The sequence below is a fragment of the Palaemon carinicauda genome, chromosome 4 (assembly GCF_036898095.1).
Source record: "Palaemon carinicauda isolate YSFRI2023 chromosome 4, ASM3689809v2, whole genome shotgun sequence".
NCBI classification, from domain to species: Eukaryota; Metazoa; Arthropoda; class Malacostraca; order Decapoda; family Palaemonidae; genus Palaemon; species Palaemon carinicauda.
In genome coordinates this window covers 188,547,883-188,561,882 of record NC_090728.1, presented here as the reverse complement: position 1 = coordinate 188,561,882, position 14,000 = coordinate 188,547,883, and the positions used below count along the sequence as shown (strand labels likewise).

General features: G+C 38.4%; 2 protein-coding genes across 3 annotated transcripts in view; one reads left to right on the top strand and one right to left on the bottom strand.

The window, feature by feature from the left end:
* Nucleotides 1-200, top strand: part of thoc5 (THO complex 5) — a 46,727-nt gene extending 46,527 nt beyond the window's left edge. Inside the window, exon 15 of the mRNA XM_068372905.1 lies at nucleotides 15-200. Coding sequence (XP_068229006.1) covers nucleotides 15-78 — 64 coding nt within the window. The 3' untranslated portion in view covers nucleotides 79-200. The remainder of the gene's footprint in view (nucleotides 1-14) is intronic.
* The window catches only part of Syp (Syncrip), a 205,956-nt gene that overhangs the window by 2,375 nt on the left and 189,581 nt on the right, over nucleotides 1-14,000 (bottom strand). The window lies entirely within an intron of this gene.

Below are 14,000 nucleotides of genomic sequence, written 5' to 3'. Positions count from 1 at the left end.
TTCTTTCTTTTCAGAGGTCCTGACCGAGCCTTTCCATTTAAGTACCACCCAAAGCTTGGGGTCTTTTCACAGCGTTGAGAGAAATCTAGTTCTTTAGTATTGTTTGTTCTAACAGTTGTATCAAGTAGGTTATTTTCTCTCCTAACTTTTGGGAGAATATTGTGTAACTATTTAAATAAACATTTAAGGAAATTTTCAAATGATTTTTTTTATACTATACGCATTTAGGAATATTTGTATTAGTTGAAAGTTGTAGTCAGAGAGCCAGACTAATAAATCAGCTCTAAATGTCTAGTGTTGTAATGTAATAGATATAGTAGAATCTTCATTTAACTTTTGTATGAAATAGTAATTATTGTCTTTTCAAAAAATTAAATATTGTATCAAGGATATAAAAATTTTACAGCACACTCGTTCATTCTCATTAGCGTTACAATGAGAGACAACTTTTTTGTCAGTCTCATTAGTTCCCAGACATCTGATTTCACACTTTGTATGAAATCAATATTCACAATCAATATATGGTTTCCATAAATCATCATCCATATATTACATGTATTAAGATTTCCAGATAGAAATATTAACAGTAAAATGGTTTTCAAATCCAAAGTAGTATTTAAAATGCCAGGTGTGCTGTACAATCATAAATGTAAGTACAAAATTATGAGTTCAGATGTACAAATTATTCCATTCCTCATTTATCTCTGAATTTAAAAAATCATACATTCTGATTAAAAATGGTGCATTATTTTCATTAGAAATATACTTTTTATTCTTTATAGCTGTGATTTTCTTTTCCGAGTTGGCATGAATATTTTTATATAGTACTATACTGAAAAAATCAAACCCTTGCTACAAAGATATTGACATTACATGTACATTAAGATTAAAAAACACTGGTAAACGTCGCCGCATTCTAAGAAGACTTTGGGTAAGTTAGAGACAGCTTGGTAAAGACAATTAACTAAACAAGATATCTTATAAATGGCCACTTAGAAATTTTAACAGTTGGTTCTATGAAAAATATGAGTAGATCAAGCACAGAAGAATGAACAGCCGGAGAAGCAGTTGTGATATTTTGCCAAGGATTAAAGTTGCTGAAAAGAACATTTCAAAAATGCAAATAAAGCTGATAACAGTGATAAAGCTGAAATAGATTGATTAACAATTGTGGAAACATGGACATGGCACAACAGAAAATTATTACACATTGATACCAGGAGAGGTTTGCTTAATAAGCTTGCTGTAAGGTAATTCAAGATGGAAAAGATCCATAAAAAAAACAAGAACTTTAATAGAAAATGAGCTCAGGGAAGTTGAAATTTTATACGAGGTAATAGTAGTAGTAGTAACTAGAAGTGGAGGTCGGGCCCTCCCACCTACCAGGTTGTGCAACTTAAAGTTCTCAATTTTGTATAGTTAAGAAAAATACAAATTGATTACAAAATTAGTGACTGCCTACAATTCATGGAAACCTTTGACCTTTCATAGACACATCCAAAGGGAGGGAAAAAGTTCCCCAATACCAATTGGTTAAATATCAAAGCACTTCGAGTCCTGAGGAAGAGCTAAAGTGAAGACTTGTCAACCTACTGAGCATGGAGATGTCGCAGGTGTTAGGTTAGGTCGCTACCAGAAGTGAAAATAAGCAGTCATGGAGGGACCTCTTTCCATAAGGACATCTGAATTCATGGACATATGAGAAAAGTTCCATATAATTCATCAATCCTCCCACTCTGTGAGGATTGGGGAATATACTTTATTACAGAACTCATCTGTAAAGAAAAGTTACTGTCACAAGGCTTGTCTGCATTTTAATGCCAATCCAGTACATAATGGAGTAACTGCTTCACCCTACAAGTGAAAAAAGGAGAGGAGAACTGCCAAGCATTCTATCTCCTTGTAGATAGCTACAATCCTGGTTGGGGAAGCAAGATGAAATAAATCCAAGCGCTCCAACAGGGTAAATAGCGCAGAGAGAGATGAGGAAAATAAGGAAATATAGAATAAAATAGTGTACCTGCAAGGAAGACAGCAAAAGACCACCGTACAAAGGCTACAGCACTACCCAAGACTAGGGAACAATGGTTTGATTTTGGAGTGTCCTTATCCTTACCACGAGGAAAGTAGCCAATGAACAATTATAGGACAACAGTTGACCCCTAGAGTGAAGAAGAATTTTTTGGTTGTCTTAGTGTTGATCAGGTGTATGAGGAAAGGAAGATGTGAGAAGACTAGGCCAGACTATTATTATTATTATTACTACATGCTAGGCTACAACCTTAGTTGGAAAAGCAGAATGCTATAAGCCCAGCGGCTCCAACAGGGAAAATAACCCAGTGAGGAAAGGAAACAAGGAAAAATAAAATCTTACGAACAGTAACAACATTGAAATAATGGATTTTGATGAAGGAAATATCTATTTCTGGGCTCGACCTGTGTCACTCCGTGAAATGCTCCTCTAGCACCATTTCCAAGGCATAGATATTGCTGAATATACCAGAGAAAAAGAGAGATGCATGGAATGCCAGGAATAAACCTAGCTCGCTCACTCATTGAGTGTCGGTATAGAAAACTGGGGTGTGATTGAACCATGACCATAGATCCCTGACCAATTAGACCTCTCCTTCATCAACATCCCCCCTCTCTACCCCTACATCTCCCCACCCCCTATCCTCATTCCTCCTCAGGACTTGCGTTGGTCAGACATGTTTTGTTTTGCTCTGTGTTGTGTTTTTTGGAAGATGTCTGACATTTTAGAGATCCCAGCTCCCAAGTTGAGTATTATATTTGTCTGTTTGGGATTTCTAGGTAGTGACACATTATTCTTAACCGTGTTTGGTTTTTTTTTCTTAAACTATAAAACCTTCAACAAAACCAGAGGAAGAGAAATAAGATAGAATAGTGTGCCTGAGTGTACCCTCAAGCAAGAGATCTCTAACCCAAGACAGTGGAAGGCCATGGTACAGAGGTTATGGCACTACCCAAGACTAGAGAACATTGGTTTGATTTTAGAGTGTCCTCCTAGAAGGAACTGCTGACCATAGCTGAAGTCTCTCTTCTACCCTTACCAAGAGAAAGTAGCCACTGAACAATTAGTGCCGTAGTTAACCCCTTGGGCGAAGAAGAATTGTTTGATAATCCCCGTATTGTCAAGTGTAGGAGGACAGAGAATCTGTAAAGAATAGGCCAGACTATTTGGTGTATGTGTAGGCAAAGGGAAAGTGAACCGTAACCAGAAAGAAGGATCTAATGTAGTACTGTCCGGCCAGTCAAAGGATCCTATAACTCTCTACCGGTAGTATCTCAACAGGCGGCCGGTGCCCTGGCCAACCTATAGGCAATGGAAAAATGAGCCATACCCAGAGGGGGCTCCAATATAGTATTGACCAGTAAAAGGACTCAATAACTCTTGTGGTAGTATCTCTATGAGTGGCTGGTGCCTTGGCCAATCTACTTCTTACAATAGATGCTACTTGTCCCATGAGGAAGTTAGGTTTACAAAACTTCTTGTTGACAAACTAACACAAGACAAAAGATAAGGTTATCCAGGGAGCCATATGTATTGAGCTGCAAAAGTTTATGTTTTACTAGATTCACTTCAGGACTAGTGCCTCTGCGAGGTTAGGGTGGATATAATATACAGTACATGACTTTGTGCACTCTAAACAGGATGATACTTCTAGAATATCACGGCATCAGCACGGCTGAAGGTGCACGAGTCATAAGCACAATGTTCTTGGAAATCTACACTCTATATACCTTTTGGCCACAGGAAAGTCTTTGGTGCTCAACAATTAACAGTATGTCCTCATAGGAAAGTTATTCTGTGGCTTGTGCCAGAATGGAAGATGGCTCTTGGACACATACTCTAGGCAAGGAAGAATTAGGTCTCCCTTCATTGAGAATTAGTCATGACATCTGTCATGCTCACCATAATGCTAAGGTTGAGGCTCGTGAGTAGGAAAGATCGTTTGAAGCTACTCTACTTATGAGCCCAGGCTGGGGTCCTCTGAAGGCTGAGCTCTTTGGTCCGGGGTTCAGTTAAAGTTTGCGTAATGGGCTTTTCCAGCCAAGAATTAGAGGGGCTTCCTAAGCAAAGGAAGATAAAAAGAACTGCGATTCATTGTAGAGAGGCCTGAACCTACATAATTTCCCTTATTAATCTCAATAGCAGAAGGGTACTTCTAAAGGTACATGAATGTCAGAAAATTCAGATGCCACACAGGGAGTGGAACTCAGGACTTCAAAGTAACATGAAACCAAAACCTTCCACAGACTGCATTTGTGCTGACTTGTGCTTGTGGAGACTTGCGTTCGTGCCAGTTCTCGTGCTTGAGGAGACTATTGCGTTCGTGCCAGATCAAGTGCTTGTGGAAACTATTGCGTTCGTGCCAGCTCTCGTGCTAGTGAAGACTATTGCGTTCGTGCCACCTCTCGTGCTTGTGGAGATTATTGTGTTAGTGCCAGCTCTCTTCCTTGTGGAGACTATTGCATTCATGCCAGCTCTTGTGCTTTTGGAGACTAATGTGTTCATGCCGGCTATCGTGCTTGTGGAGACTAGCCGTTCGTGCCGGCTCTTGTGCTTGTGAAGACTAGCCGTTCGTGCCGGCTCGTGCTTGTGGAGACTAGCCGTTCGTGCCGGCTCTTGTGCTTGTGGAGACTAGCCGTTCGTGCCGGCTCTTGTGCTTGTGGAGACTATTTCGTTTGTGCCGTTGTGCCGACTCTCATGCTTGTGGAGACTCATGCATTCATGCTTGAGGGGACTATTGCGTCTTGCCGGCTCTCTTGCTTGGGAAGACTATTACATTCATGCTTGGAGAGACTATTGCATTTGTAGTGACTCTCGTGCTTGTGGAAACTATTTCGTTCGTGTCAGTTCTCGTGCTTGAGGAAACTATTGCGTTCGTGCCGGCTCTAATGCTTGTGGAGACTTGCATTCGTGCCAGCTCTCATGCTTGAGGAGACTATTACGTTCGTGGAGGCTCTCGTGCTTGTGGAGACACTTGCATTCATGCCAGCTCTCGTGCTTGTGGAGACTATTGCGATCGTGCCAGCTCTCGTGCTTGTGGAGACTATTGCGTTCCTGCCAGCTCTCCTGCTTGTGGAGACTATTATGTTCGTGCCGGCTATCGTGCTTGTGGAGACTTTTGCGCCCGTGCCAGCTTTCGCGCTTGGAGACTATTGTGCTCGTGGAGACTATTACGGTACATTCGTTATTTCAGGGAGACTCGTGCATTCGTGCTTGTGGAGACACTTGCATTCGTGCTTGTTATGACTATTGCATCTGTGCCAGCTATCGTGCTTGAGGAGACTATTGCATTTGTGCTTGTGGAGCCTATTGCATTCTAGCTTGTGAAGACTATTGTATTCATGCCAGGTCTCATGCTGTGAAGACTACAGTGAACCCTCGCTACTTCGCGGTTCGACCATCGCGGATTCACCACTTCGCAGATTTTTTCATAACGCATGTATGTACATATATCGCGGATTTTCCGGAAATTTCGAAAATACCGCGATGTGACCGTTGGTGCGAGATAGGAGAAAGTAAGGAAAATTGAATCATGATTGATTTTCAATATAAATGAAACTTTGAGGAGCAACAAAGAAATCATTTGTTAGAGAGATAGAGAGAGGTAAGGAATGGGAGGTAGTGAAAAGTAGCCCAGAGAGAGAGAGAGAGAGAGAGAGTGTGTGTGTGTGTGTGTTGTTTTAAATGTAATAAACAAAACAATTTTTATAGGTTATAACACATTGGTGCTTATGTAATATCAACTGTATACTGTAGACGGTTTGAATAAGTTAAGAAATGAGCGGCAGCTAGACGTCAGCTGATCTAATCACAGCCAAAAGTAAAACAAAAAGAAGTCAACAATACTCGATTTTTAAAACACACCCGAATTTTAAAAACAAAAGTACATGCTTTCTTAATGTGCAATTAACTATTTAAAGAGTAGCAATTTTCTAGAATAAAATGATGTTTCCCAAAAAATAGTGGTTTGCTGATGAAATCGGATGCCGTATTTTTAGCAACGATTGAAATGGATGTAAACTCGGCATCATTTTTTAATTTCGTATTTAATTGACACAAAGAAAACTAATTTTAGTTTCTTCATCTATATGTAAGTATTGTATAACACGGAGAGGGAGAGAGAGAGAGAGAGAGAGAGAGAGAGAGAGAGAGAGAGAGAGAGAGAGAGAGAGAGAGAGAGAGAGAGAGAGAGAATCAGCTGTTGTAATTGAATGCCGTGTTTTTGTTTCGTGAGAATTTCATCGCCACGACTACAACAACAACATACTGTACTGAACTTTACAGTATTATACAGACTACTGTAATATGATTAAGTAAAATATTTGTAATAACCTATTTTATATGAAATGGGGCTATTTTTTTTGTTTAAAATTTACATTTACTGTACGTACGTAAAACAACTCTCTCTCTCTCTCTCTCTCTCTCTCTCTCTCTCTCTCTCTGCTTCAGGAGAAAGGAATAACTGTAAAGTTCTATTGGGTTCCGTCTCATATAGGTATTTCATTAAATGAAGTTGCCGACAATCTGGCCAAGGAGGCCACAAGAAAGCCTGACATTGACATAGAAACCTCTATGAGCCTTAATAGAATAAAACGAGTAATGAAAATAAAACGAGAGGTTTGGGGAACAGAAAAGGCTTTAAAGATCTTGGATGAGGGCAGCGTCAGTATGAGGCATTATTTGCTTGTTACTGAAAATACTAATGTTACATACGGCAAGGTCCTTTCTAAAGTTGATACTTTTGTTATGAGAATGAGGTAGGGGTATAATTATTGTTGGCAATATATTGATGGTGATGGTATACCCTGTAGATTGTGTGGTGAAGCATACTCGCATACTCTGCATCATTATATGTTAGAATGTGATAAACTTAGGGAATTTAGAAATGTTTCTATTAATAGTGTTACTGAGCAAGTTTGCTTTGTCTTAAATAATAATACCGCAAAATTTTTTTTTAACAAGTTTCCTAGGTTTTACTGGAATAGATAAAAGAGCATTGTAATAAGTTTTGTTGGGGATGCATTAGCATGCTAATACATCCCATTTGATGTATCTATATGTCAATAAACTTTTTTGAATTTGAATTTGAATTCTCTCTCTCTCTCTCTCTCTCTCTCTCTCTCTCTCTCTCTCTCTCTCTCTCTCTCTCTCTCTCTCGTAAATTGTTTTCCTGCTTTGCTACGTATGTATGATTTTATATAGATACGGTAAATAATATTTGTAATAACAAATTTTTCTAAAAGCTTTTACTGTAACATCATTATTTATCACTTTCATCATGCGCGTTAAATGCCTTCGTTTGTTTACTGAGCGTACTTTATTACGCCGTCGTTTTAGGCGGCGTCATGAAGAAAAACATTTCATTTGGAAGTCCTAAGAAAAATTAAGTAAAACATTGGTAATAACAAAATCAATATACTGTACTGAATAATCAATATAATCGATGCAAAAACTAACCTATACACAGATGTGTAAATGCGTTTGTTTCTTCATTATGATCAGAGATAAACGTAAACAAAACATTGGTTGTCATTTTTTATCGTGCTTTTTGGCGTGTTTAGGAAACGCATGATATAAAATCGCCTTTAATATTTGTGCCTGTTTTAGTTTAGGGTACTGTAGTACATGCATTAAGTGTTTTGTACATTAAAGGGTAGTTTGTTAACAGTACTACGTACAAGGGAAGGTTTTAAAAGTCTGAATATACATGTTAAATAAATAGGTAAATATGGTGTCACTACTTCGCGGATTTTCACCTATCGCGGCCGGGTCTGGAACCTATCTACCGCGATAAACGAGGGTTCACTGTATTGCGTTTATGCTGGCCCTCGTACTTGTGGAGACTATTAAGTTTGTGCTGGCCCCTGTGCTTGTGGAGATTATTGCGTTTGTGCCAGCTCTCGTGCTTGTGGAGACTACTGCCTCCATGCCGGCTCTTGTACTTGTGAAGATTATTACATTCGTCCCGCCTCTCGTAACTGTGGAGACTATTGCCTTTGTGCCGACTCTCATGCCTGTGGAGAGTTGCGTTCGTGCTTGTGGAGACTAATGCGTTCATGCCGGCTCTCGTGCTTGTAGAGACTATTGCATTTGTGTTGGCTCTCGTGCTTGTAGAGACTATTGCATTTGTGTTGGCTCTTGTGCTTGTGGAGACCATTGCGTTTGTGCCAGTTCTCGTGCTTGTGATGACTATTGCGTTCGTTCTGCCTTTCGTGCTTGTGGAGACTATTGTATATTAAGATAATAAACAGTATTGTATATCATTTGTTATTTATAATGTTTTGATCATATGGTACAAGTTTGTATCTTATGAATAGTCTAGCAAAAGGAAACATGTACTGTTACTGCCCGTCTTTTTCTATGGTATTACATTCGGAAACCCAGCGGACATTGAATTACGGGTTAATTAGAGATCCTAATTTCAAAATTTTAAAACATTTGTATGCTTATTCATACAAAACCTATGTATGAAAGACCAATATTTTCTTTTAACATACAGTACTACAATCAAGACAGTACTGAATTACGTATTATTGTATGCCCACTTTCTCTGTCGTTAAGTGCGTACAGTATACACATACTCTACATCCTTTATTATGCATATGCACTTATACAGTAGTACATAGTTTGACAAATATACATGTACAGTTTGTAATACACTAGTACTGTATCTATGCTGATACAAAGCAATGAATGTAAGAAATGTGCAGTACATATTTTCGAGCTACAGGATGTATATATTAAAATGATCTAAACTACTCGCCGACTCCTCCATTCTTCTCCGATGACTTCGTATGATGATGATGATACTCTTCAAATGTGTACACCAATATGATGATAGAGGATTGAGAAGGCATTCCTTTATTTTTCACTTTCTTGAAGAGCTGAAATATCATCTGTAGCTGTTGTCACTTGCTTAAAGTGGAAGAAACCTGAATAGCTTTAGTTGAATACAGTGGAGAACAGACTTTTGAAATGCTTCACATGAATTTTCCTTTTCATTTCACTGTATGCTTACTGAAGAGTTATAACTTTCATACCTTGTCACTTAAATATAACACTGCTTTTAGAGATCTTTTTCTTTTATTAAGTCTTCAAATTCTAACACATCCTGAACACTTCACTTCTTTTTAATGCCTCAGTTCCGAGGCTCAATATTTTCAAATTCTTCTTCCTCCTCTTCCGTCAACAACTTGATGAATTCTTCTTTCACAGCACTGGTCAATTCTTTCAAATGATCTTATCAAGATGCAAAAACATCATTCAACACTAACCATTTGATCACCACTTCAGTCTTCTTGCTTCTTTTGCACCTTCCTGACAAAGCCTTTATTTCAAGGAAGATTTTTGTGTCATTGATGGCCTGTAGCCACAGATTTTTCCAACCAGCATTTACAGTTTTGGGTTTTAACTAGTCCATTCTTCCCTTTAATGAAGATATAATATAAACAGATGAAATTATTTCTGCACACCATTACATTCATATTGGATTCTGCCTCTATAGCCATCCTTATAGCCTCTAAGACCTGTCAAGTGTAGATTACATATTTGATCAACTCAACACACTTAGAGTAGAGTACATATACTAAATCTGAATAATTGGAGTACACAATATAGTGAATGGTTCTACCATGGCATAGGCAATGCAAATTCAAAATTTCAATCCCATTTATCATGCACATATGTACGGTAGCAGATTTTCCAGGTCTGCTGACACCAGGTACTAAAAACTGTGTACTGTATCACTTTTATTGAATAAACATTTGCCTAAAGCTTTGTACATGTACTGTATATGGTTAATTTCATATAAAAGGAAAGATTTTCTTTCCCACTATGTGTAGACGGATTTTAAAACACTTAACGACGCCTTGACCTAATGGTTGTAGGACAAGTTCTCCTGGATAGCAAAAACTATACGTATTTTCTGATGTTCATAACGCTGTCTTGAGGGTGTAGATCACACGTAGAGAGCTGAACAGCAAACCTTTCTTAATTATGTATGCTTTCATTTCAAGGGTGAAACATTCATTTAACAATAAGCAGTGGACCCAGGTCTTGGCAAGTGTTTGCTTGTCTTTATCCAACCCAAGATTTACGGTTCTTGGAGAAATAAATAATGTCAGACTTTATTATGCGCCTCACAACACAATGCTGCCTGTTTTATCACTCGTGTATGTAGCTTCTTGAAGACAATTTTCCCCCAGAAAAAAGCTGTCTCATGGCAGTTATATTTGCCTAGGATTAAATTTTCACGGTATAACGATCTGAGTTTTGTTGGATACAGACCTGGTACCTCTTCATCCGAGGATGGCTATTCTCCCGTAATACTTAAATTTCTATCATACTACTCTTGAATTTGTCCAGTCATCCCCTACTTACAGCAAACTTCCATATTTCATACTGGAAAAACACTCTGTCATGTTCTCTATTCATAAATTAAACTCTCTCTTTATCTATTAAAACTTTGTAACACCATCAAACTGAACCGAGCATCAGAAAGGGTTGTGGGATGCTCGATCGTATCTTCTTTCTCCACTAAAAAAAAAAAAAAAAATCTCCCAAATCAGAATTCCTTATTATGCTTTACTTGCATTATACTTCAGCAAAAGAAGACTTCTCTTAAGCAAATACGGTAAAGAATTTGTGCCTTCTCTACAAGTGACAATACCTGATAAGCCCTTTGGGCCAACACTCCCTTCACTTTAAACTCATTTAGAGACCACAGTTTTAAAGTATCATACACAATCACAGGATAAAATTGCTTGTGTTACACACAGAAAACACTATGACAGGACATTTTCAAAACAAGATACAGCAAAAGACAAAACATTACGGAGAAGTGCAAAGTGCTTTCAAGTTGGACACAAAAAATGACTGTACTGTACGTGCATGGTTCAAACTACCGACTCAACTGGGTCTTGAGAAAACTGCTAAATGGCAAGCGTTTTGAATTTTTTTAGTTTATATGTAAAGTTCACACACCTGTAACTTTGTATAATGGTATTAACTAGTTATCACCATGTCTAATCATTATATTTATTGATTCTTTAACTAAGAAGAATAACTTCCATACATTTCTATTGCACTTTGTAGACAGTGGGTTCCGCCAGTTGGAAGCAATGCAAATTTCAAGTCCCTTACTACAATTGAAAACCTTAAACCTTGCAAGAGGAATAGCGAAAGTATTCATCGTAAAAAGTGAGAAAAAAAGGAGAGGTACATCTCAAATTTCTCATGAATAATGAAGGAAAATTAACCCAAAAGCTACAGAGTTATCTACACTCAGCTTCGAAGCATGCCTGACAGAAAATTTTAACCTGCCAAAGGCCACCTATGCAATACAAAGTAACACCAAAATCATTCCTGGATTTCCAGTGAAGGAAGGACAAAGCTTTCCCTTTGAGAAGGAAAACCCTGTTGACATAATTACCATAAGATAACCTCTTTCCTTTGGACTGGATTCATGAATTTGGGGTATAAGGCCTGGCATTGGGCACTAAGGAAGGAAATAAAGTGAGGGAGGGGTAAAAACTTTCTTCTCACGGGTACTGGAGAATGAGAATAAGCGTGTCAGGGATAGCAAAAGGCTACAGCAGTGTTTTATTATTATCATCATTACTTGATAAGCTACAACCCTAGTTGGAAAAGCAGAATGCTATAAGCCCAGGGACTCCAACAGGGAAAATAGTCTTGTGAGGAAAGGAAACTAGGAAAAATGAAATATTTTAGAACAGTAACAGCATAAAACTAAATATTTCCAATATAAACTATAAAAAACTAAAACCTAAAGCAGGAGAACTCTACCACAAGACAGTGGAAGACAATGGTACAGAGGTTATGGCACTACCAAGACTAGAGAGCAAAGGTTTGATTTTAGCTCTACAATTGCCTTTGAAAATGTAACACCATGGAACAAGAAGTTACAAGAATAAGAGGTCAGCTTCCATAACTCAAAGAATACACTGACACACCAGTACACCCTGGATTATCCATGGGATTAAGTCAACACTTTGACCTCTGATCTATTTATACTATGTGTAAACGCAAGAATAAATATTGCTATAACATTGCAAACAATCAGAACAGTATTCCTAAAATAATCCTGCATTCACCCAATGGCAGAAGGGCTGCAGAACAAAGCTTGGTGTTATGTGATGGTGGGCCACCACTCATGCATGAACAAGCGTATTTTGACGAGCACAAGTAGCAAATTTTCATGTCATAGAACTTGGACAACGCTATTGCACAAGCAACTGTTGCAATTAACATTTATGAATAGAAAACACTCTACATGCACAAAAAAAGTAATGCCAAAATACATTGAAACATGAACAGAAGTAGCATTCAAATACAAAACATACAAGTACTGTCCTGCACACACATACGCACATTTAGCACCAACATACATGAGCTGGCACAGTGCATTTGCATACCACAACAAAGCATGGTTATATGTAGTCCACAATTGCATGAAAATCGTGTATGAAGACAGGTAGAGAGTAAGTATATATGTGACAGTTTTGTCACAATCACATTATTTCATGTTGTACATTAAAATATAAAGCCGAAAACAGCTTTTAATGTCTATTCATTCTACCTAGGGATCACAGACCCAATTGGAGATTCTGAAGATCAGAAATTTTGCCCAGACTAGGATTTGATTTTATGCCTCAGAATTGAAATAAAACAGTCAGTCAACTTAGACCACTCTGCCATCATGCACAGTATACACATGAAGCATGAGCAGGCAAACACCAAAGTAATCTTAGGAATGGCAATACTGTAATATAATTCAGAACTAAATCCATGGCCCATAACCAAACAATTACAAAAGACTGAGGAAAAGGTTTCAGAGATGGATCTGGTCCTCCCATGATAAATCAAGTTATGAACTTGCCAAAAGAAATCTTGCAGAACAGCATCACGTGTAAATTGAACTAAACTGACAATATCTCTAAGACCTCCAAGTAAGGACCAACAAAGTTGCTCCTCCCAAAGGAAAAGGAAAAACAACAGAGAAATCATAGAAAATCACACAGGAGAAACTCCCACCTATCATTTTTGTAACAATCTCTATACCAGCAAACGAGAAGTTGAACAGGACACACAGCAAGAATTCCATGATTAGGATCAGCAAGAATTCCATGATTAGGATCCGAAATAATGTTTCTTACTCTCAGTTGGGTGCCTTTAATCAACTATTTGATGCAATAGTAAAAACCCATAGGTCAACTGCCAAACCTTGCAAGAATCTGAGCTAGGATACATCTGACTTCATGGGAACAAATTTGGGTTGATCCTTTAGTCTCCTTGCCTGCAGGAAAGGATATCTGATTGCCCCATGAAGCCAGAAAGAAATAGTTCTATGATCTTTTCCCATATGTAGCGTTCTGCTAAAACAAGAGAATGTGTCATCATGGCCCCAGCTTGTCAGTTCTTGTAGGAAGCAAAGAAGAAGGGCTTGAAGTCGCAAACAGTTGGGTTCTAGGTCTGAAGACGAACTCCTGAACCAAGCGGATGAAAATTCAATATCTTTCAGAATTACTTGCTACATAGGCAAAGTTGTCTTTTCCTCAAGAGTCAAAGACTTATCCAATGTCCATCACACAGGTTCCAGCAAGACCACTTGGAAGGCTGCATGTTAGCAAGATGTTCCCTGTGGCTTGAAATCCCTAAAGAGTTCCTTTTAGGCCTTGATGATTCTCACGAAATCCAGACCTAAGATCTACTTAAGAACTTGGTTCGAGGGCTGAGCAGATCCTTTATCGCATAGAGGAGCTCTCTTGATAAAGGAAGATTCGGATACCATTTGGCATGTGGCCGCTTGGGAGTAATCAGGGTCATGCTGAATCTTACCGTCATCAGCAGACTTTAGAGTGACTGGCGAACAGGAAAGTGGGTGGAAAGGAGGAAGAGTATAGAATTCCCGGGAAATGTTGGAAGGCATCCTTGAATGCTACCGAGAGAC